General features: G+C 40.2%; 1 protein-coding gene across 3 annotated transcripts in view; it reads right to left on the reverse strand.

Annotated features, from left to right (window-relative positions):
• The window catches only part of LOC140479976 (BTB/POZ domain-containing protein 19-like), a 153,445-nt gene that overhangs the window by 126,983 nt on the left and 3,562 nt on the right, over positions 1-22,900 (reverse strand). For all 3 annotated transcript variants that reach the window (XM_072574438.1, XM_072574439.1, XM_072574440.1), the window contains exons 2-3: positions 15,035-15,260; positions 8,101-8,154 (exon numbers count right to left, since the gene is read on the reverse strand). In XM_072574438.1, coding sequence (XP_072430539.1) covers positions 8,101-8,154; positions 15,035-15,260 — 280 coding nt within the window. The remainder of the gene's footprint in view (positions 1-8,100; positions 8,155-15,034; positions 15,261-22,900) is intronic.

The raw sequence follows: 22,900 nt of genomic DNA on the forward strand, positions 1-22,900 counted from the left end.
CACATCTCCAGATCCAGTCAACCAGTCTGTAGCTGTAAAGTGGCAGTCAGCATCGATACTAGCAGCATTGCAGTGCTACAGGAAGCCATGTAAAATAAAACAACAAATTTCCAACGACAGTAACTCCCAATTTTGAAGCAAAGCAGTCTGTCACATCAAATGACATAGCAAAATGAATAAAGTTTGCAATCTGTAGCAGAGTGCAATGAGTGGAAAGAGATAATAATTACAAGTTTGTGATCTAGCAATTTTTCTGTGTGGAGAAATTGAGTCACTGAAAATGCCTGTCACCACGTTTAATTTTCAGATCAGAGGCCAACCAACCATTGCATTCTTACCAGTATATATTCAAATCCTGCATTAACAGTTTATATTTGAAATATTTTCAACATATGCCACAACCTTCATTGCGGCAAGCTCAATACGTGTGTTCTTCACTCAAAACACTTTCCGATAACATATATTCACTTGTTTTGAACAGACAACCATCTAATGAAAGATGTCTCTTGATTTTTTATGAAGACATCCTGGCTGACATGAGGGATGCTCGATGTAATCACTTCTTAAAAGCCTTCAGGTCACGATACCCTGGACTTATGTGAACTGCTGGAATATGTTCAGGAGGCAGGTTCAGGCCTGCAAGAAGCACACAACATAGACAAGCTTCATATTTCAAGTCACCAAATCTCTGCAAAGATAAATAATATTGACAAACACTTCATTGAATTTAATCATTAGTGATCGTAGCCAGTTAGACATATTTACAAATGCATGCTGGAAACAGGCCATCAGGTCCTAGCAACTTGTTTGCCTTCAGTCCCATCAGTTGTCAAAGACTTTGTTCTCAGGATCGTTGTCTTTAAGTTTAGTTTGAATCAGAGATCCTACATGCTGAAGCCAAAAGCATAATTCAATTGAGAAATGGAAACTTGAATGAAAATTGTTGGTTGGTTAGCCTCTGCTCTGAAAGTTAAATGTAGTGACAGGCATGTCCATTGACTCAATTCCGCCTCCACACAGAAAGGTTTCTGGATCATAAGCCAATCGGATAAATAGAGCAGAGACCCAGCCTATCACAGGCCTTGACTATTAAGTCCCACCTTACCAGAAACAACCAACCATTCCTCCATTAGTGGAAACACTTTCTCAACACATACCCTGTCAAACCGCCTCAGAATCTTGCACACTTCAGTAAGATTGCCCCTCATTCTCCTAAACTCGAATGAATAGAGGCCTAATCTGTTTAGCCATGCTTGATAAGTCAACCTCCTCATCTCAGGAATCAGCCCAGTAAGTCTTTTCAGAACACTTGCCAATGCTAGTATATCCTATCTTAAATACAGGGACTAAAACTGTACACAATGCTCCAGGATCGACCTCACCAACTGTCCATACAGCTGTAACAAAACTTCCCAGTATTTAAATTGCAAGTCCTTAGCAATAATGGTCAAAATTCAATCTGCCTACTTAATTACTTGCTATACCTACTTGCTAACTTTCTGAGTTCCATGGACAGGAACAATAGACAATGCAATTTTCTAGAGTCTCTCTCCATTTAAATAATAGTCCACATTTTGATTCTTCCTACCAAAGTGCATGACTACAGATTTTCCTACATTAAACTCCACCTGCCAAGATCAAGCTATCTACCTCCCCAAGTAGATTCCTTATGACCTCTCCACAAAATGCCCTCCCAACTAATTTTGCATCATCAGCGAATTTAGATACATTACACTCTGACCCTTCCTCAAAGTCACTAATATGTAAAAAAAAAGTGAAGCTCTAGTTCTGATTGTTGTGACACTCCACTAGTTACAAATTTCCAACCTGAAAACGACCAATTAATCCTGAATTTCAGTCTTCTGTGTGTTAATCAATCCTCAGTCTTAATTAATATATCATCCCCAATACCATGAGGTCCTACCTTGTCCAACCACCTTTTATGTGGAACCTTAGTAAATGCATTCTGGAAATCCAAATGAACTATATCAAATCAATAACTGATTCCCATTTAACAAGATTCATTGCTGTACCCTCAATGAACTTGAGCAATATGTCAAACATAATTTCCACTTCAGAAAATCATATTGACTCTGCTTGCATCCATTAAGTGTTTCTATTTCTTCCTTAATAATGGACTCGAGCATTTTCCCGACCACAGATGTTTAGCTAATTGGCCAATAGTTTCCTGCTTTTTGTCTCCTGCTCTTCTTGAGCAGGAGCATCAGATTAGCAGTTTTCCATCCTTTGGAAACCTCCCAGAATTTAGTGCTAAAATATTTGGGCCAATGCCTCCATAATGTCTGTGACCACTTCCTTTAAAACCCCTGGAAATAGGCCATCAGGTCCTGGCAACTTGTTTGCCTTCAGTCCCATCAGTTTGTCAAAGACTTTGTTCTCAGGATCTTTGTCTTTAAATTTAGTTTGAATCAGAGATCCTACATGCTGAAGCCAAAAGCATAATTCAATTGAGAAATGGAAACTTGAATGAAAATTGTTTGTCATGATGGTCATTCAGAGAGCTAGAGCAGACATGATGGGCCAAATGGCCTTCTTCCACACCAACAATTCTGTAGTTCTTAGAACTAGTTCTAAGCTTCTTGTCTTGGATTTGACTGTGTGTAATATTCAGGACTTATTCCTGAGTCACCATAGCAATTAATATTCTTTATATTATTCATTCATTATGCTCCCAGCCTACTCATCAATGATCCCAACAACCATGTTTGACAAATTTGCTCAAGTTCTTTTGAAGGTATAACAATCAATCTTGTTAAATGGGAACCAGTCTTTTTATATATATATATATATATATATATATACAGTTCAGACTTTTGCACACGCTGCAACTGCCACATGCAAGTCCTGACATAGATCTCATATACGGAGACCAGTTTCCAGAAAGACTTGAAGACAGGAAAACTGCCTTTGCTGACAAACGCTGTGCATATGACTCAGTGTGAAGCATAGGCATACTGTTGAAACTCTCCAGAATTTGTTATGTGAGAATATACAGCTAATCAAGTCCATAACCAGCAAGCAACAGTGCCATGCACATCATTGAGATTAAGTCAGCCACCCGCACATATCAATAACAGGCTCCTACAATCCTCACAGGAAAACAATGTTAAATAAGGAATGATTTGGAGATGCTGGTGTTGGACTGGGGTGTACAAAGTTAAAAAATCACGTATCACCAGGTTACAGTCCAACAGGTTTAATTGGAAGCACACTAGCTTTCGGAGCGACGCTCCTTCATCAGGTGATAATGGGGGGCTCAATCCTAACACAGAATTTATAGCAAGAATTTACAGTGTGATGTAAACACTGCTTAAACAGGCTTAACAGGCAATCAATTTTTCAATGTATAATTTCAGTTACATCACACTGTAAATTCGCTATAAATTCTGTGTTAGGATTGAGCCCTCCATTATCACCTGATGAAGAAGCGTCGCTCCGAAAGCTAGTGTGCTTCCAATTAAACCTGTTGGACTATAACCAGGTATTGCGTGATTTTTAACTTTAAATAAGGGAGGTGACGTGACTGTTGCTAACAAGAGAAACTAGGGAGCAAAGGACATACAAATTTCCCCAAAAGAAAAAGTAGCAGACCTGAGGTTTGGGAGCAGTTTAAATTTTAGCACAGGACAAAGGGATTGATTAAGAGGGGAAAATACAGTGCGAGTAAGCTTTCAAGGAACATACAAGCTGATTGCAAAAGCTTCTATAGGTATGAGCAGAGAAAAAGATTAGTGGAAAAAAGAGTAGGTCCCTTATAGTCAGAAACTGGGGAAGTTATAATGGAGAACATAAAAATGGCAACCAATTTATACACATATTATGATTCAGCCTTCACAATGGAGGACACAAATAATGTCCCAAATTGTTGGGGAACACAGGTTCTCCTGAGACAGGGAAGCTGAAGGAGATCGTATATAGTAGGGGAACGGTGTTTGGGAAATTGATGAGATTAAAGGCTGACAAATCACCATGGAGTGAAAATGTACAGCCCAAAGACTTAAGGAAGTAGCCCTAGAAATAGTGGGTGCATTGATGGTTATAATTCAAGATTCTATAGACTCTGGAAGAGTTCCTACGGTTTGAAGGGTAGCTAATATAACTATTACTTATAAAAAGAGAAAAGAACAGGGATGTAGAGATGGGTTTGCCTGACATTGAAATTGGGAAAATATTAAAATCCATTATAAAGGATTTAATAAAATTTAAAATTGCAGATGAGGAGGTGACAGCTTAGTGGTGTTATCACTAGACTATTAATGCAGAGATCCTGGTAACATTCAGGGGTCCTGGTTTGAATCCTGCCATGGCAGATGGCGGAATTTGAATTCAATAAATATATGAAATTAGAAGTTTAATAATGACAGTGAAACCATTGTTGATTTTGACGAAAAGCCTATGGTACATCAGTGTCGGTTAGGGAAGGAAACTGCCATCCTTACCTACTCTGCTGTACATATGACTCCAGACCCACAGCAATGTGGTTCTAGAGAAAGAGGGAGCATGAGAGAGAGCACGTGAGAGAGAGAGAGAGCGCGAGAAAGCGAGCGAGATTCAGCGTGGAACACCATCTGCCATGTAGCTGTTTCTTGGACCAACAGCCTCAAAACTGACTGAACAGCCAGATTGCTAAAAAAGCCATACCATACCAAAGAAAAGCTGAGCTGGGATAACTGGCCACCCCCTCTCATTGTTTTTCTTTAAAACTTGAAAGCTTTTTGACTGAGGCAGCATCTATTAGCTATAATCAAACTGGCCCTAAAACCCTGCACCTAGATTTTTCGGAATCGCTGCATTTATGACCTCTCTGAAACAAAGCCAAGATCAGCATCACCTTGTTAAATCAGCAGCATCGTCACAGTGTTAAATCAGTAGATTTTAGTCAGTCAGGCAACAAATGTCCCCTTAAGAAGGGGAAAAACTTGCTTTCGGCATAAATGGAGTTTTGATGGAAGTACATGTGTGGAAGATGCTCCAGCTCAGTTACAATGTCACTTATCAGCAAATGACAACTGACAATATCTAGGTTTTCAGGTGAAGAACAGTCATTTAAAAAAGGGTTGTAGGGTAAGCAGTGCCTGATGAAGAGTTCCCCCAGCAAGCATGCAATTGCTTCAAGACAAAAATAAAATGGAAAAGTAAAGGTAACCATGAAAGCTGAAGGCAGGGGGAAGGGGGGTTTAATATCAGTGAAAGAGTGAGGCATAGTTTCATCAAAATTACAAATGAAATAAAAAGGAATGTGTGTTGTACCAAGAGTTCAAAAGCTAAAAATAGATTGGCAGCATTTCCACTGCATGTATAGGACTCATAATTATCAGTTACCTTCATGCAAACAGCTCTTGCAACTCATTTTTGCCAAGGTTATGTATCCATGTAACTACAAATGTTTTTTTTTGACAATAAACCCATTTGAGAAGCTCTGTCAAAGTTCAGTAGTTCCTTTACTACTGTCTCAAATATCACTGAAACACATATTCAGGATGCATGGTGTTGAAATGAAAAATATATTTCCTTTGAGGTTGGAAACTAGCCTGAATCATATCACGAAGATAACATTTTCACTTAGAAGTAATGAATTTTGTACATATGATTCACACTAATTAGGAACAAAGTTTAACCAATTTAATATGCAACAGTATTTAGAAAATTCCCTGCACTTTCTCCACACCTTTTATCTACATCCCTTTTAAATTATGTTATAGTGTCTACCATGAAAGCTCTTTGTGATAAAATTATCCATGTTCAAAACTACCCAACTCCATAGGGGATAAATTGGATAGATTCTCCACTACTGGTGTAATGTACAAAACTTAATCTCAAGCTCTTCCACAATGACTATGCATGACAAAATAGGCCACCAAAGACAAAATTGCACTGTTAGCTATCCAAATCAAAATAAATGATAGGAAGTGGTGGAATTACAACTGTGACACCAAAGCTTTGGAGTTCAGGCAAACTACCCTGTGTGTGTGCTTCCCAGTACCCTTCAGAAGAAGCAGCACCAGCTTCAAGGATAGGGATGTGATTAAGGAAGAGCAATAAATGCTAGCCTGAACATCAATGTCCACATCCTATAAAGGAATTAAGAAAAAGATAATTTACACTATGGCACTTTCCAAAGTATAAGAGCTGCCCTAGGCATCAACCCTTCAATATTGTTGGAAAGATAGCCCCAAGAAGGTACCACTGTGCTGGACTGATCATCATTCTACTGCTGACCATGAAGGCTATAAATAGCCATACAGATTGGCAGACTATTTTACCAATTCCTACTGTAACTTCTGCATACATGCCAATGAAATCATTAAAGTGCCTCTAGTGTGCATTATTTCAGGGCTTTAGTCTTGACTGGAGTGGATAAGATCCTGAATGTTCTTGACAAGACAGACATGAAAAGGATGGTAAAAACAATGACTGCAGATGCTGGAAACCAGATTCTGGATTAGTGGTGCTGGAAGAGCACAGCAGTTCAGGCAGCATCCAAGTAGCTTCAAAATTGACATTTTGGGCAAAAGCCCTTCATCAGGAATAAAGGCAGTGAGCCTGAAGCGTGGAGAGATAAGCTAGAGGAGGGTGGGGGTGGGGAGAAAGTAGCATAGAGTACGATGGGTGAGTGGGGGAGGGGATGAAGGTGATAGGTCAGGGAGGAGAGGGTGGAGTGGATAGGTGGAAAAGGAGATAGGCAGGTAGGATAAGTCCAGACAGGTCATGGGGACACTGCTGAGCTGGAAGTTTAGAACAAGGGTGAGGTGGGGGAAGAGGAAGTGAGGAAACTGTTGAAGTCGACTTTGATGCCTTGGGGTTGAAGTGTTCCAAGGCGGAAGATGAAGTGTTCTTCCTCCAGGCGGCTGGTGGTGAGGGAGCGGCGGTGAATGAGGCCCAGGACCTCCATGTCCTCGGCAGAGTGGGAGGGGGAGTTGAAATGTTGGGCCACGGGGCGGTGTGGTTGATTGGTGTGGGTGTCCCAGAGATGTTCCCTAAAGCGCTCTGCTAGGAGGCACCCAGTCTCCCCAGTGTAGAGGAGACTGCATCAGGCTCACTGCCTTTATTCTTGATGAAGGGCTTTTGCCCGAAACGTCGATTTCAAAGCTACTTGGATGCTGCCTGAACTGCTGTGCTCTTCCAGCACCACTAATCCATGAAAAGGATGTTTTCATCTTGTGGATCAGCAAAAATTCGTGAAAACTAAGGCTTGTCCCTTTAAGGCAGCGATGAGGAGAAATCCTGATTCCAGTGAGTTATGCAACTTTGGAACTTATTGCTACAGAAATTGTAGGAGGCAGGGCCACTGGATGTATATAAGCTAGAGGAAGATAGATTCTTGTTAGCCAGGGGAATTAACATTTATTGGAACAAGATGGGAATGTGTAATTAGAACTACTAGCATAGCTAATTGAGGAGAAATCCCAGTAGCCTTTCAATGTTGCTGTAACCTATGACACAAAACCATGGCGACTCACTTCAGCAGGGTTTTCATTTAATTCTATATCCAAAATTTACATTGTCATTGTCAGATGAAGATATTTCCTACTCTATGCTACTCATAGGTCTAAAATCAATACAACTTCCTCTGAAATAATAACAGCATCTTTTTTCTCAACTCATAAATTCATCTACTTGAAAGGTTTAAAGCAAAATAAACTCGGTCACTTGTTAGAGCTCCCCTCATACATTGATGAACTGAATCAGAGAGCAACAAACAGCGAAAGACAAAGGACAATTCTCTGATGGAAGGAAAATTTATATTTAAAATGATCCACTGAAAGGTATGTAAAGAATGATAAAAATTATCTTGTATATATGCATGTATTATCAGAAGGCTCCAAAATAATCGGATTACAAATACAATGTAAATTGGAGTGTTTCTCCTTCTCCAATTCACTGCAAATTTCATAATCAAGTATGAATCACAGCAGGCAGTATTATGAAATTAGGAAGTTGCATTGTGAAAGAACTTATGAATCACTGCCCATCCCAGTGTTAAGTCAACTACATATTTTATGTTTCTACATACCCACCACAACAAGCAATGTCATCCTTCTGATCTTGTCAACCTGATATTTTAATCAAAAATCTTACCCTTTGAAGCTCATCCAGGCCATATTCCACTGCTGATGTAAGTACATCCAGAGCCTGAAAAAAAAAGGGAAAGACATCAAAAGGCTCAAGTAAGCGAATGCATGGGTTTAATCGTGATCATGGATTACTATTCACCTATTCAATTTAAGGGATGCTTTAATCTTGAAGCAAGTATGATGTGCACATATATCAGTGTTACTCATTTTCAACACATTTCTGCCAGTTTCTGTGTGAGGTTTTGGGTTCCACTGCCGAGAATGAAACATCCATACAAATTCCTTTGAAGGATATTCACTCCACATCATTGGCAGGAATAGCATCAGCGTTGGAATATCTCAAAACAGGAAAATTTATTCCCCCTGCTAAAGGGTACAAAAAGATGCTCAACTGATACTGAAAAGAATACTTTCTGAAAATACATAATGATCACATTGAGTCATAGAAATGTACAGCATGAAAACTCATCCGTGCTGACCAGATATCCTAAATTAATCTAGTCCTATTTGTCAGTACTTGGTCCATATCCCTCTAAATCCTTCCTGTTCATTACCCCATCCAGATGTCTTTAAATTATCATAATTGTACTAGCCTCCACCACTTCCTCTGGCAGCTCATTCCATACATGTACCACCCTCTGCATGAAAAGGTTGACCCTTAGGTCCCTTTTAAATCTTTCCTCTCTCACCCTGAACCTATGCCCCGTAGTTCTGGACTCCCTCACCCCCGGGAACAGGACATGTCTATTTACCCTATCCATGTCGCTCATGAATTTATAAATCTCGATAAGGTCACCCCTCAGCCTCCGACCCTCTAGTGAAAACAGCCTCTTCGGCCGCTCCCTATAGCTCAAACCTTTCAATCCTGGCAACATCCTTCAAAATCTTTTCTGAACCCTTTCAAGTTTCACAATATCCTTACTATAGCAGGGACACCAGAACTGCACATAGTATTCCAAAAGTGGCCTAAAATATGCTCCATTTGGATTTTGGAATGGTTTTTTTGGAATGATTCAATGGATTTTTTTATTAAAAATATGTTATTACAAAGACTATAGGGAAAACATAAGTTTCTCTGAATATCAAAAGGCAAATCATTTTACCAAAATGCCTCCTCATAAGTGCTCATGAAAAAGCTTAAGAGTGGTGGATAGCAACAGGGTGGAGAACCCAATGAGGTGGAAAATATTCAAACGAAATGGAAGAAATGTTTTTAAAATGTATCTAGACTTTTTACAACAATGCAAATTGCAAAACCTGTGTAACTTTCACTGAATTGGTCAGATGTGGTTCCTTATCATTTCATATACCATCACTACAATGGTATAATATCCTCCTGCAAATTTAGTAGCTGATCTTGAATAGATATTTATACCTGCAGCAATGAAATATTCATCAATTACACACCATCTTCCACGTCTGTGTAAGCATTTTGATAAGGAATGTAGAAAATGAATTAGCCACTTTGGTGTGCATCACTCATGTTTCCTTGGTGTGAGGGTGCTGGTTTTGGACTGGGGTGGACAAAGTTAAAAATCACATAACACCATGTTATAGTCCAACAGGTTTATTTGGAAGTACAAGCTTTTGGAACAGTGCTCCTTGTCAGGTAGCTAGTGGGGCAGATCATAGGACACAGAATTTATAGCACAAGATCATAGTGTCACACAACTGATGCAATGTATTGAACAAACCTAGATTGCTGTTAAGTCTTTAATCACTGAGAATTGGTTGCAGGTTTCCATTCATTAATACATAAACCCCATTAACTTCTTCCAAGTCACATTCCCGAGATAACTTAAGATTTAAAAAAAAGGTGACATCTCAGCTCAGACAATGCATTAAAGGTGTGAGGTTAGAATCTGTCTGTATTCCAACCTTGAGTCAGACCGGTTCTATTCCCAAAGTAGCAATTTATAAAATGTCACATGGACTGACTGACTACTGATTGCGTGCTTTTTGAACAAAATAGAATGTATCTGCAAATACAAATTCACCCCATCGACTTATATGTGTGTGCGCATGTGTGTGTGTGGAAGAGGGTGTGTGTGCATGTGCACACAAGTATGGTGGAGTACATGCCTGTGAGAGAGTTGTGAGAGAGTGTGTGTGTGTGTGTCTGAGAAAGAATGTGTGTATGAATGAGGATCTGCATGAGCATGTGAGTGGGATCACGTATAAGAGCGTGTGTGTATATAGTGTAGTGGGGTCACCTGTAGTGTGACATGAACCAAAATTCAGGTTGAGGCCATCCTTATGGGTGCCGAACTTGGCTATCAGCCTCTGCATGGCAAATCTGTGTTGTTTTGTATTCCGAAGTCCGCCTTGGAGGACGGTCACCCAAAGATTTGAGGCTGAAAGTCGCTGACCGCTTAAGTGTTCCCCAGTCTGGTGATTGTTGTGTGGTGTCCATTTATCCATTGTCGTACTGTCTGCTTGGCCTTGCCAATGTACCATGGCTCGAGGCATCCTTGCCTTCAGCGTATGGGATAGACAACGCTGGCCAAGTCACATGGGTACCTGCCACACACCTGTGGTGGGTGCTGTCCCTGCGTGTAATAGTGGTATCCATGTCGACAAACTGGCACGTCTTGCATGGTTGCCATGACAGGGTTGAATGGTGTTGTGGTTGGTGCTGTCCTGAAGGCTGAACAGATTGCTGCGAGCAATGGTCTATGTAAGGTTTAGCGGTTGTTTAAAGGTGAGAAATGGAGGTGTAGGGAAGGTCTTGGCGAGGTGCTCATCCTCATTGATAATGTGTTGCAGGCTACAAAGAACATGAGACACTTTCACAGCTCCTGGGAAGTACTGAACAATGAATGGCACCCTATCGGTCATATGCCTTGTCTATCTCCTGACAAGTCATTACGGTTTCTCACTGTGGCACATCAGAACTGGCAACTGATGAGTTGAGCATCGTACCCTGTTCTTATCACCGCATCCTTCAGCACCTTCAGATGTCCATTACATTCCTCTTCATCTGAACAGATCCTGTGTATGCGTAGGGCTTGTCCGTAGGGGATGGCTGTTTTAATATGTTAGGGTGGAAGCTGGAGAAGTGAAGCACAATGAGGTTATCCATGGGCCCGTGGTAGAGTGAAGTACTGAGGTGTCTGTCCTTGATGGAGATGCGGGTGTACAAGAATGAGACTGATTCTAAAGATTAGTCCATGGCAAGTCTGATAGTGGGATGAAACTTGTTAATGATATGACTGTACAGTTGTTTCAGTGACTCCTTGCCATGAGTCCAGAGGAAGAAAATGTCATCAATATATTTGGTGTATAGATTGGTTGAAGGTCTGTGCATCAAAGAAGTCTTGTTCAAACTTATGCATGAAAATATTTGCATTTTGGCATGCAAACCTGGTCCCTCACACACAGACACACACACACACACACACATAAGTCTATGGGGGTGAATTTGAATTTGCAGATTTGTATTTACAGATACATTCTATATTGTTCAAAAAGCACACAATCTGTAGTCAGTCAGTCCATGTGACATTTTATAAATTCCTACTTTGGAAACAAAACAGTCTGACTCAAGTTTGGAATACAGACAGACTCTAACCTCACACCATTAATGCATTGTCTGAGCGGAGATGTCACTTTTTTTTAATATAAAACCTTAAGTTATCTCGGGAATGTGACTTGAAAAATGTTCATGGGATTTGCATATTAATGAATCGAAACCTGCAACATGTCTATGTGATTAAAGACTTAACAGCAATCTAGGTTTGTTTAATACATCGCATCAGTTGTACTACACTTTGATCTTTTACTATAAACTCTGTGTCCTATGATCCTGTCCCACTGGCATTCTATTTTGGAGCAGCATTCCAAAAGCTTGTATTTCCAAATAAATCTGTTGGACTATAACTTGGTGTTGTGTGATTTTTAATTCATGTTTTCTTGTTTGAGTTACCTTTCAAAATCTGAGCAAATGTAAGAACATAGTTTTCTAACCTAGATAGCTCAGTTGGCAAAGTCAGCATGTAATTGAACTACACAAATGAGATGGTCTCAGATTCATCTCCTGTTCTGTGTAATGAAACATTTAGTGCAGGGAAAGGAATAACATGCCACATAAATGTTATTCCTTGACTACATATCTCTCCCTGCTTTACATATGCTGGAACAGATATTAGGTGTGGATGATATGAGGCTTGATTATAATGTCATTACAGACAAACCATCTCAAATGTTTAAATACACAGGTGAAGAATGCACAAGCAAAGTTTCTAGGGGATGCCAGTGCTCATAAAATCTTACCCAGTTGAATCATCATCTTTAGAAGAGGGAAGGACATGAACAAAACAAATGGCTACAAATCACAACCATGAAAATGGATAATGCAGCAAGCTCTATACTGATTTTCTTCCCTCTGGGGCACAATCTGTGTGGAGTGATATCACATTAGATGTTCCCTCCTCTGCTGTAAATGCTGAAGGAGTTCCAACTTTCTCAGTCTGTTCAATGCTTCGAGCAAGAAGACATCCTGATCTCAAAATCAACAGAAAAATATCTGTTACACTAACAAAGTATTTCTGTAGGAGTACAAAATTAAAGTTTTGAAGCTAGAATTTCTGATTTGGAAGACACCTGCAGCTTCGGAGGCTGAGGGATGACCTTATAGAGATTTACAAAATTATAAGGGGCATGGATAGGGTAAATAGGCAAAGTCTTTTCCCTGGGGTCGGGGAGTCCCAAACTAGAGGGCATAGGTTTAGGTGAGAGGGGAAAGATATAAAAGAGACCTAAGGAGCAACTTTTCCACACAGAGGGTGGTATGTGTAGGGAATGAGCTGCCAGAGGAAGTGGTGGAGGCTAGTATAATTGCAACATCTAAGAGGCATTTGGATGGGTAAATGAATAGGAAGGGTTTGGAGGGATATGGGCTGGTGCTGGCAGGTGGAACTAGATTGGGTTGGGATATCTGATCTGCATGGACAGGTTGAAGTGAAGGGTCTGTTTCCATGCTGTACATCTCTATGACTCTATGACTCTCTTCAGTACAGTGTGAATCCTACAGACTTCCTGTGGCACATTGGAAATGAAACAAGTTGCAACATGTTAAATGCTGAGCATCATCTGTTTATCAAACAATAAGAATATTTTGTTTTTTAAACTGATAAATATGGAATCTTTCACAGTACAATGTTGGGTAGGATGTTGCAAACCAAATGCTCTGAGTTAATGATTTCACTGTTAAATATAGCTCTCCTGATGATCTGAGCTAAAGTTCCAATGTCATATAAAGACTCAGAAATTGATCCAAAACAAAAAGAAGCCCTGGAACAGGGATTACAAACAGTGAAAACTAAGTGCCTCAATCAGAAATATTATTGTTATTGGTTATTCCTCTCTTTGATACAATATTTTAATTTTCAGTTATAACCTTGGCACTTGGAATTAAATCACAGCATTAAATGAAATTTGGAAAGGAACAATGAGCATTATTTTGATTCATAGACCTCACTACCTCCAAAAACAGAAAAGTTTTGTTCGATCAACCAGCTCTGTCTACAATAGAAACATGTGTTTAAAATGCAAGGGAAATTTTACATTTGTGTGCAGTTCCGTTCTACTCTTTCCACTATGTCCACATGTCCACAACAATAATTGGAACTGTTAACTTGTCTACAGAAACTGGCTATACTGTGATAGCTTTACTTTTGTGTTTCTTAGCTCTTCATCTTGAACTGCAGGAAAACCCCTTCAATTCCAACGAACTTTGATTTAACACTTTCCAAGTTTCAGTTGCTTTTAAGCTATGCACAAAATGCATGAAGAACATCTTATATCTTCACTTACTGCTTGCCAGAGGGATGATGTACTTACACCATAACAAGCTTACATAGAAAAAAAATATTATAAATGTGAACAGGAATCTTGGAAGATATATAGAAATAATGTAGTGTAACTTTTTAAATACTGTTTGAGTAAACTCCTCTACTGACCTCCAAATGAAATTTCCTGGAAAACTACACTTGATCTTCCCTCTCTATTTGCAACATTACAAGTGATTGATGAATTTTGAAAATCATATGCGTGCACTAGTGGAGTATTTTTAGCTCAAGCCAGGAGTACAAAAAGTGTTGCACTTGTAGGAAGGTTGGATTTTACCAGGGATTAAACATCAGAAATCTGGGCAATTGGGAAAATGCTAGTCACCAATACATTCTAGATTAATGATGAATACATGACATGGACCTAAAGGTTCCACTGTTGGGAGACAACTGTTAAAAATAGACATGTTTCCAGCTGGTGTTCTGGATTAATCCACAACAAAAATTTAAAATATCTTTAATAGGTGATTTGAAGTTGCTAACATCAACATTAATGGATGATAAAGACATCACATTAGAGTCAATAGGCTTACCTTCCTGTGGAAACCAACAATTGCATTGCCACCATCACAGGGGCCTGCTGCTGGTCTGGCCCTTTTGTTTTTAAATGAGGCAATAAGCTCCTTTTAACATGAAAATCAGCATCCGTCAACAAGAAAAGTGACTACCACTTAAAAACAGACAAGAACACACCTGATGCATGCTTCCTCCTAGCTTAGTGGCAGTATGATTAACAGGTATGAAAAGGTAACTTTTAAATTATTCTCTTGGAGCCAGCATAGAGTCCTATAAAGATAATGCAGTAAGCTCCCTTTGTTCACCCCCACCACCGTCTCCACCCAACCCCTAAACTGTGATCACAAGCCCATTTTGTCCTTAACCCTGCTACCACCCTGGTCAAGACTGAGCTTACTGCCCAGCCCATGACAAATAAACTGCATTGAATGTCCATCTGATATCTGTGGTACATGTATTATCATTAAATAAGGCCTGGACCATGCTACCCAAGGCGTAAATGGCTGGTTCACTTAACCAGTCGGCTTCTCATGTTAAAAATACTCCACATAGCGCAGAAACAAACGTACTCACTATATCGCGGCTCAGCATCACACAGTTTGTGTAGAGAAACTCAACCACAGCCAGGAAGACATCTGGCTGCACATCTGAAAGAACAAATGGAACTTCGGCTTCTTTGGCATCACGTGACAGAACTCGCTGGGCAAACATGGTTCTAAACGCCTCACAACGATACGCTAAGATGCAGCGGTGAGCATACACCACTTTCTGCTCCTCTCCGACAATGAATTTTACATCACTGGTTACAAAAAGAAAGATAAAAACGAATTAATCACAACACAAATGTATATTTTGAATGCTCATCCTGGGGAACAAATAGAACATTCACAGCAACATCAGAAAATGCTGGTAAAACTCAGCAGGTCTGGCAGTATCTGTTGTAAGAAAGCAGAGTTAATGTTATGAGTCCTATTGACTCTTCATCAGAAAATGCATAGAATTGGCATATCATAACTGCACTTTTAGAAATCGGAATTGCTGCACAGTGTATCTCAAAATAGTTTGGTAGATAAGTTATTAATTTTTCCATTGTGTTTATAAATTTCATAAACTTGGCAATTTAACAAAGTAAGGACCATAATTATTGGCACGCAACAGGAAAAGGGATCACTAGGTAACAATAATTTTCTCCCTTCCTCTACACTTCTGATAGTGTTGATTCCTTATTGGGATTTAATTCCAATGTTAGACACTGAAATACTCTCTTTCCATAAGCTATTCAACTGTAGAATGCTTCACTGACAAGCCTAATGGTCACCACATGTTGTATATATGCTAATATTATCAGCAGATGTTGACAATGGGTTTTCAGGAGTGGATAATTTCCCCTTAAAAGATACAAAGCTAAATACTGAACCATGTATTAACTCTGGCCAACATGCAACCACAAATGACAAAAATCTTACAAAGCATTAGCTGCTCAAACCCAACAGTCAGCTGTTACCCTACCTCCCCAGCCAGATATTGCCACGTGTTTCCCATATTTAGTGCTAAAATGTGACCTTTCAGTCTGCAGTTCAGCTCCTAAGAAGCATTACAGTCATCCTACAGTTCTGCTGGCATTGATCTTAGTCTAAGGAGATTGAAATGAAACAAATAAGATTGTGCTTTGACACAAAGATGCAATGACAACAAAGACAGCCAAAAAGCTTTTTAACTAAGCCTTTGGTCCATATTTTCTAATGTCTCCTTCTTTGGCTTGATTTTTATCTGCTTATTATCTGATCAAATGCTCTTTTAAAATACTTTGGGACATTTTACAACATTGAAAGTGCTATGAAAATGTCGTTGACCTCCAATAGCTCGTTCTTTTTAAATGAATTATACTATTGTTACATACATTAAATCCTAATTTAAAGTCAACCTGCTGAATACCATTTCAATTTTGTTTTATTCATTTGTGGAACATGAGCACCACTGGCTCACCAGTATTTATTGCCCATCCATAGTAGCCCTTGAGAAGGTGGTGGTTGAGCTGCCTTCTTGAACTGTTAGAGTCTATGTGCTGTGAGTTGACCCACAATACCATCAGTGAGGGAATTCCAGGATTTTGCCGCGGAAATAGTGAAGGAACGGCAATACATTTCCAAGTCAGGATGGTGAGTGACTCAGAGGGGAATGTTTCTGTGTACTGGCTGCCCTTGTGCAAAGGATCTTTGGGGAATTTCTGCAATGTATCTTGCAGGCAGTACATGCTGCTGCTACTGAATGTTGGTGGTGGAGGGAGTGGATGCTTATGGATGTGGTGCCGATCAAATGTGCTGCTTTGTCCTGAATGGTGTCAAGTTTCTTGAGTGTTGGAGCTACACTGATCCAGGCCAATAGATTATTCCATCACACTCCTGACTTGTGCCTTGTAGATGATGGACAGGCTTTGAAAAGTCCAGGAGTTGCTACAAACTACAGTATTCCTAGCCTTTGACCTTTCTTCTACCTGTTTAATTTTTATGGCAAATCCAGTTCAGTTTCTGGTCAATGATAAACCCCAGTATGTTGACAGTAGGGGAATTTAATGATGGTAATGCCATGGAACATCAAGGAGCAGTAGTTAACTTGTCTCTTATTGGAGATGGCCATTGTTTGGCATTTGTGTGGCACAAATGTTACTTTCCACGTGTTGTCCCAAGCCTGGATATTATCCAGATCTTGTTACATTTGAACATGGACTGCTTCAGTATCTGAGGATTCATGAATGGTGCTGAATATTGTGCAATCATCGGTGAACGTCTCCATTTATATTGTAGAGAAGGTCATTGATGAAGCAGCTGACTATGGTTGGGCCTAGGACACTACCCTGAGGAAGGCCTGCAGAGATGTCCTAGAGTTTAGATGACTGACCACTACAACCATTTTCCTATGTGCCAGGTATGACTCCAAACAGTGAAGAGCTTTCCCATGATCCCCATCAATTTCAGCTTTGTGAGGGCTCTGGATGCCACATTCAGTCAAATGTGGCCTTGACATCAAGGGCAGTCACACTCGCCTCACTTCCGGAATTCAGCTCAAAGCAATTTACCATTAGTTTAATGCCAGTGTCCCTAATTAAGGTTGAATTCTAGGTTTTAAAGCCTGTTCAAATATGTCATCATACAAAAGGTATCATTATACACAATGGCACCATCAGACTCTGAGAATTTGTAGGTAACATCATGCCCCATGATAGCATCGGTGCCATTGTGTCCACACCCAGTAGTGTCCTTGACTTATGCCTTTCTTCACTGAAGCTGATTTTGAATTATGGGTGCTTCCTCTACTGTGCACAGGCTTTGCTTGTCTCAGGGTTTATTTGGGTGAAAATTAGCACTGTCTGTGGGAGCCATTTTAAAGAAAGTGAGACAGCAAGTAAGGTAGATGAACCATTTTAAAATCCCTTATTAGCCACTGTGAATAAATCCTGTAATTCCTTTTGAACATAAGCAAAAAATAACCAGCAAGTGGTAGTAGTGAACCTGCTGTTGTATAGAAATCAAGGAAAAACCTAAAGCTTAGCAGTGACAGTGGGTGATTTAAAACATTTTGAAGCAAGTAAATGAGCAGTCACTATTGCTGGAGACTTTGGCTACCCCTCTATCACAGTGAGAAAAATCTGTGGTAACACTGACAAAATCAAATAAAGTTCACAAACCTTTCGATCATAAGACATTGGATTAGAAGAAGGCCATTCAGCCCATCAAGTCTGCACTGTCATACAATGAGATCATGGATCTGGTAACTCTCAAAACCACTTACCCCATAATGTATTGTTCCCTTCCATATTATAAATCAGTTGAGCACAGCTTCAAATATACTTAGCGACCCAGCCTTAACAGACTTCTGTAGTAAAAAATGCTACAGATTCACTACCCTCTGAGAGAAGAAATTCCTCCTCACCTTATGGAAAAAGTGAAGTCACATGGGGTCTAGGGTGTACTAGCTAGATGGATAGAGAACTGGCTGGGCAACAGGAGACAGACAGTAGTAGTGGAAGGGAGTTTCTCAAAATGGAGAATTGTGACCAGTGATGTTCCACAGGGTTCTGTGCTGGGACCACTGTTGTTTGTAATATACATAAATGATTTGGAAGAAGGTATAGGTGGTCTGATTAGCAAGTTTTCTGATGACACTAAGATTGGTGGAGCAGCAGATAGTGAAGGGGTCTGTCAGAGAATGCAGCAGAATATAGATAGATTGGAGAGTTGAGCAGAGAAGTAGCAGATGAAGTTCAATCTGGGCAAATGTGAGGTGATGCATTTTGAAAGTTCCAAATCAAGAGCAAACTATACAGTAAATGGAAAAGCCCTGGGGAAGATCGATGTACAGAGAGATCTAGGTGTTCAGGTCCATTGTACTCTGAAGGTGGCAATGCAGGTCGATAGAGTGGTCAAGAAAGTATATGGCATGCTTTCCTTCATCAGATAGGCTATTGGGTACAAGAGTTGGCAGGTCATGTTACGATTGTATCGGACTTTGGTTCGGCCACATTTGGAATACTGCACACAGTTCTGGTCACCACATTACCAAAATTTGTGGATGCTTTGGAGAGGGTGCAGAGGAGGTTCACCAGGATGTTGCCTGGTATGGAGGGCATTAGCGATGAAGAGAGATTGAGTAGATTAGGATTATTTTCATTAGAAAGACGGAGGTTGAGAGGGGTAGACAGGGTGAATAGCAAGAAGCTTTTTTCCAGAATGGGGGATTCAATTACCAGGGTCACAAGTTCAAGGAGAGAGAGGAAAAGTTTAAGGGAGATATGTTTGGAAAGTTTTTTTTATGCAGAGGGTGGTGGGTGCCTGGAATGCATTGCCAGCAGAGGCAGTAGTGTCAGGCATGATAGCATCATTTAAGATGCATCTAGACAGATCCAGAGAGTAATGGGATACAGATCCTTAGAAAATAGCCAACAGAGGGGATCTGGATCGGCACAGGCTTGGAGGGCCGAAGGGCCTGTTCCTGTGCCGTAATTTTCTTTGTTCAAAACTATTCATGGTATTCCAGCTGTGGTCTGACTAATATCTTGTAGTTTTAGCAAATAATTTCTATTTTTAATTCACCATTCCCTTTAAAATAATATCCAATTTTCCATTTGTTTCCCTGGTACATACCAAACTTGGATGCTAGTTTTTTTTTTGAGATTCATGCCCAAATCCCTCTGTAGCTTTCTGCAGTCTTTCTTTCTTTATTACACCTTTAAATGCTGGCAGAGTGGGTCAGTCCAGAAGCGGTATCGCTGAGTACATGGAAAGCATCTGACTTGTTGGATCAAAGATCAAAACCAGCGCCAGGTGCCTCTAAATTTGATGGAAATCCAAGAAAAAGTCAATAGCCTGTTTGAGGCCTAACAGAATTAGTAAGGTGAGACTTCTCAGACTGTCATTCATCAGCTTCAAGACGTGCTCCTGTTTACACAACACTAAAATGTCAGGCAAGGCATCTAGTGCTGATGCAAAAGCATTTAATGAATTCCCTTCCCATTTGAAGACAGTCACTGAAGATGGTAGTTACTCAGCCAAACAAGTTTACAGTATTGTTGAGCGGGAGGCCTTATTTTGTAAAGGTATGCCTCAAAAGACATACCTTTTGCCAGAGAAGACAAAGTCAATAAGTACAAGCTGTCAAAAATCACCTGACAGTTCTGCTTTAGTGGGAAGGTTCAATGCCTGGGATGCAGGTATTTTCTTTTAAGGAGAGATTGAGTAGGTCAGTATTGTATGTGTAGGGGTTTAGAAAGTGAGAGGAGACTTTACTGAAGTAGATAACATTCACAGAGGGCCTGACAAAGTAGATGCCTGCCAACCTCAGGCAGTTGAGAAGTCCTTTCCCCTTGTCAGAGACCATAAGGCATCATCTCAGAATGAGGGGTCGCACATTTAAAACAAAAATAAGGAGCAATTTCTTCTTCAGAGAGTAGTCAATCTGTGGAATTCTTTACCACAGATGGCTGCAGACGCTGGAACGTTAAGTATACTCAAGATTGAGACAGACAGATTTTTAATCAGTAAGGGGCTCAAGGGTTATGGGGATACAGCAGGAAAATGGAGTTGAGGATTTTCTGCTTAATCATGATCTCATTGAATGGTAGGCAGACACAATGGGCCAAACAGACAATTTTTGCTCTTACATCTTATGGTCTTATGGAGCGTTGCAGGAGATTTTAGGCTGAAGCTTTTAGTAGTGTACCAGAGTGAAGCACCAAAGGGCATTGAGGGCTTACTCCCAGGAGTATCTATACCTCTTTTGGTACTCAAAAAGAAAACCTAGATGATGGGGTCACTTTTTCAGGAATGTCTCACTGTATGCCAACCCTGTTTGAATGCATATTGTACCAGATTCTTGGCTTTAACATTTTGCCCCTGTTGGATAACTATGTAGATCCTTCCATCAGCCTGGATGAAGTCTCTGAAAATGTAAAGCTGCTTTTCCCGCACCCACTTGACTTCATTGATACAGCCCATTGATCAGGGAGTAATACCAGACCACCACTCAAGTCCTCCATTGTATCTTTTCTCAACACATCAAGGGAACGAATTGTTAGAAAGCATCATCAGTTAAGGGATTTTGATATGGCTACAAAGACATCAACAATACTGGTAAAGCTTTGCATGAAGTCACATCAACATATGTGGACAATGTATGGCAGAGATTGTGGCCTGAATGTGTCAGTGTCCAAGAAGAATATCATTACACTGTTACTGAGGCTTAATATGACATTATGACATTGACAAGGGAAGTTAAAGTCAATCATGCTGACTTGGTTGAATTTCTTGCAACCTATGGAGTGGAATTGCCAAACATGAACTTCACATAGTTCTAGCTGAACAGGAAGACTGCATTGGGATTGTATTCATTGGAGTTTAGAAGATTAAGGGGAGACTTAATAGAGACATACAAGATAATACATAGCTTGGAAAGGGTGGATGCTAGGAAATTGTTTCCGTTAGGTGAGGAGACTAGGACCCGTGGACACAGCCTTAGAATTAGAGGGGGTAAATTCAGAACAGAAATGCGGAGACATTTCTTCAGCCAGAGAGTGGTGGGCCTGTGGCATTCATTGCCGCAGAGTGCAGTGGAGGACGGGACGCTAAATGTCTTCAACGCAGAGATTGATAGATTCTTGTTGTCTCGAGGAATTAAGGGCTATGGGGAGAATGCGGGTAAGTGGAGTTGAAGTGCCCAGCAGCCATGATTGAATGGTGGAGTGGACTCGATGGGCCGAATGGCCTTACTTCCACTCCTATGTCTTATGGTCTTATGGAAACTGAATCCACTCACATTTTGTCAAGGGAACAACTGGCAAGAACATCTAACTCATGGAAGAGGTGATGGAAACCTTCACGGAAATGACATAAAGAGAGCACACAGTGCCAGAGTGAACAGAAGAACTGGTAACACCATTAACTGTTACTGGAAAGATACCAACACAAGCAGATACTGACTTTCCAAGCAACACCTGCCACACATGGCAGAGTTTACAGTGTGCACACTGTATTCAGCAGCCACACAGAAAGCAAGTCATCCTTGAGTCATGGGTGCATGTTGTCTAATCTGAATTTTTACAATGTTTCTGTTATGTTTTGCAAGTTACTTCAGTTAAGAATGCACACTTACTCGTACATTGGTTTGTCCTGGCAAGAAACCTCCGTGGGAATTCAACTCTGGTTTTAACACTGATTTTTATGGGAAATCATGCTTCACATAAAGTTATTTCACTTAAAGCTGCAATCATCAGAAATGCACCAAAGTTAAAAAGGAGTTAGTGTGTGGAAAAGATCTGAATGATGTATACACATAAAATCTAATTCATGTGCCTCAGCAGCCGCATAACTTTAAATGTGATGTCGGTTGGACTGCTTCCAAGATTCTTTTGGTGACTGATAGTCTGAAGGTGCTCCATTAGACACAGAGATCATTGAACAGAAAGACAAATTCCTACCAGAGAATGCAGGTAGGCTTGCCAAACATGGTTCCCATCAACACATCGACTGTTAAAAGACAGTACAAATGTTGCTTATGACATGAGGAAGTCACCAGGTGTAATTACTGTGGGTTCAGAAGTGAAGCAAATAGAATTCTGAGTCAATTTTGGATGAGTTGGCCATTATAAATATCCACTAACATGAGCTGCCAGTCTTGCTTCGTTAAATATCTTCCCAATTCTGAACATCTTGCTTTCAAGAATCTCCCCAAACCCCTCCTCCTCAACTGGTCTCCATTCCTGTTTCCCTATTCCTCTCAATTTCCACATCCAAATCACGTCCTCCTTATTATACATATAGCTTGCGGCAAACAAGAAGCTTCATAGAAATGTGGGTTGTTACTATTGTTGTTAATGGTAATAATAGCATGGCACTCAAATGGTTAGCAACGTCACTGGAAATTTGACAGCCAGGAAGTATTAGGGTC

The sequence above is a fragment of the Chiloscyllium punctatum genome, chromosome 7 (assembly GCF_047496795.1).
Source record: "Chiloscyllium punctatum isolate Juve2018m chromosome 7, sChiPun1.3, whole genome shotgun sequence".
Classification (NCBI taxonomy): Eukaryota; Metazoa; Chordata; class Chondrichthyes; order Orectolobiformes; family Hemiscylliidae; genus Chiloscyllium; species Chiloscyllium punctatum.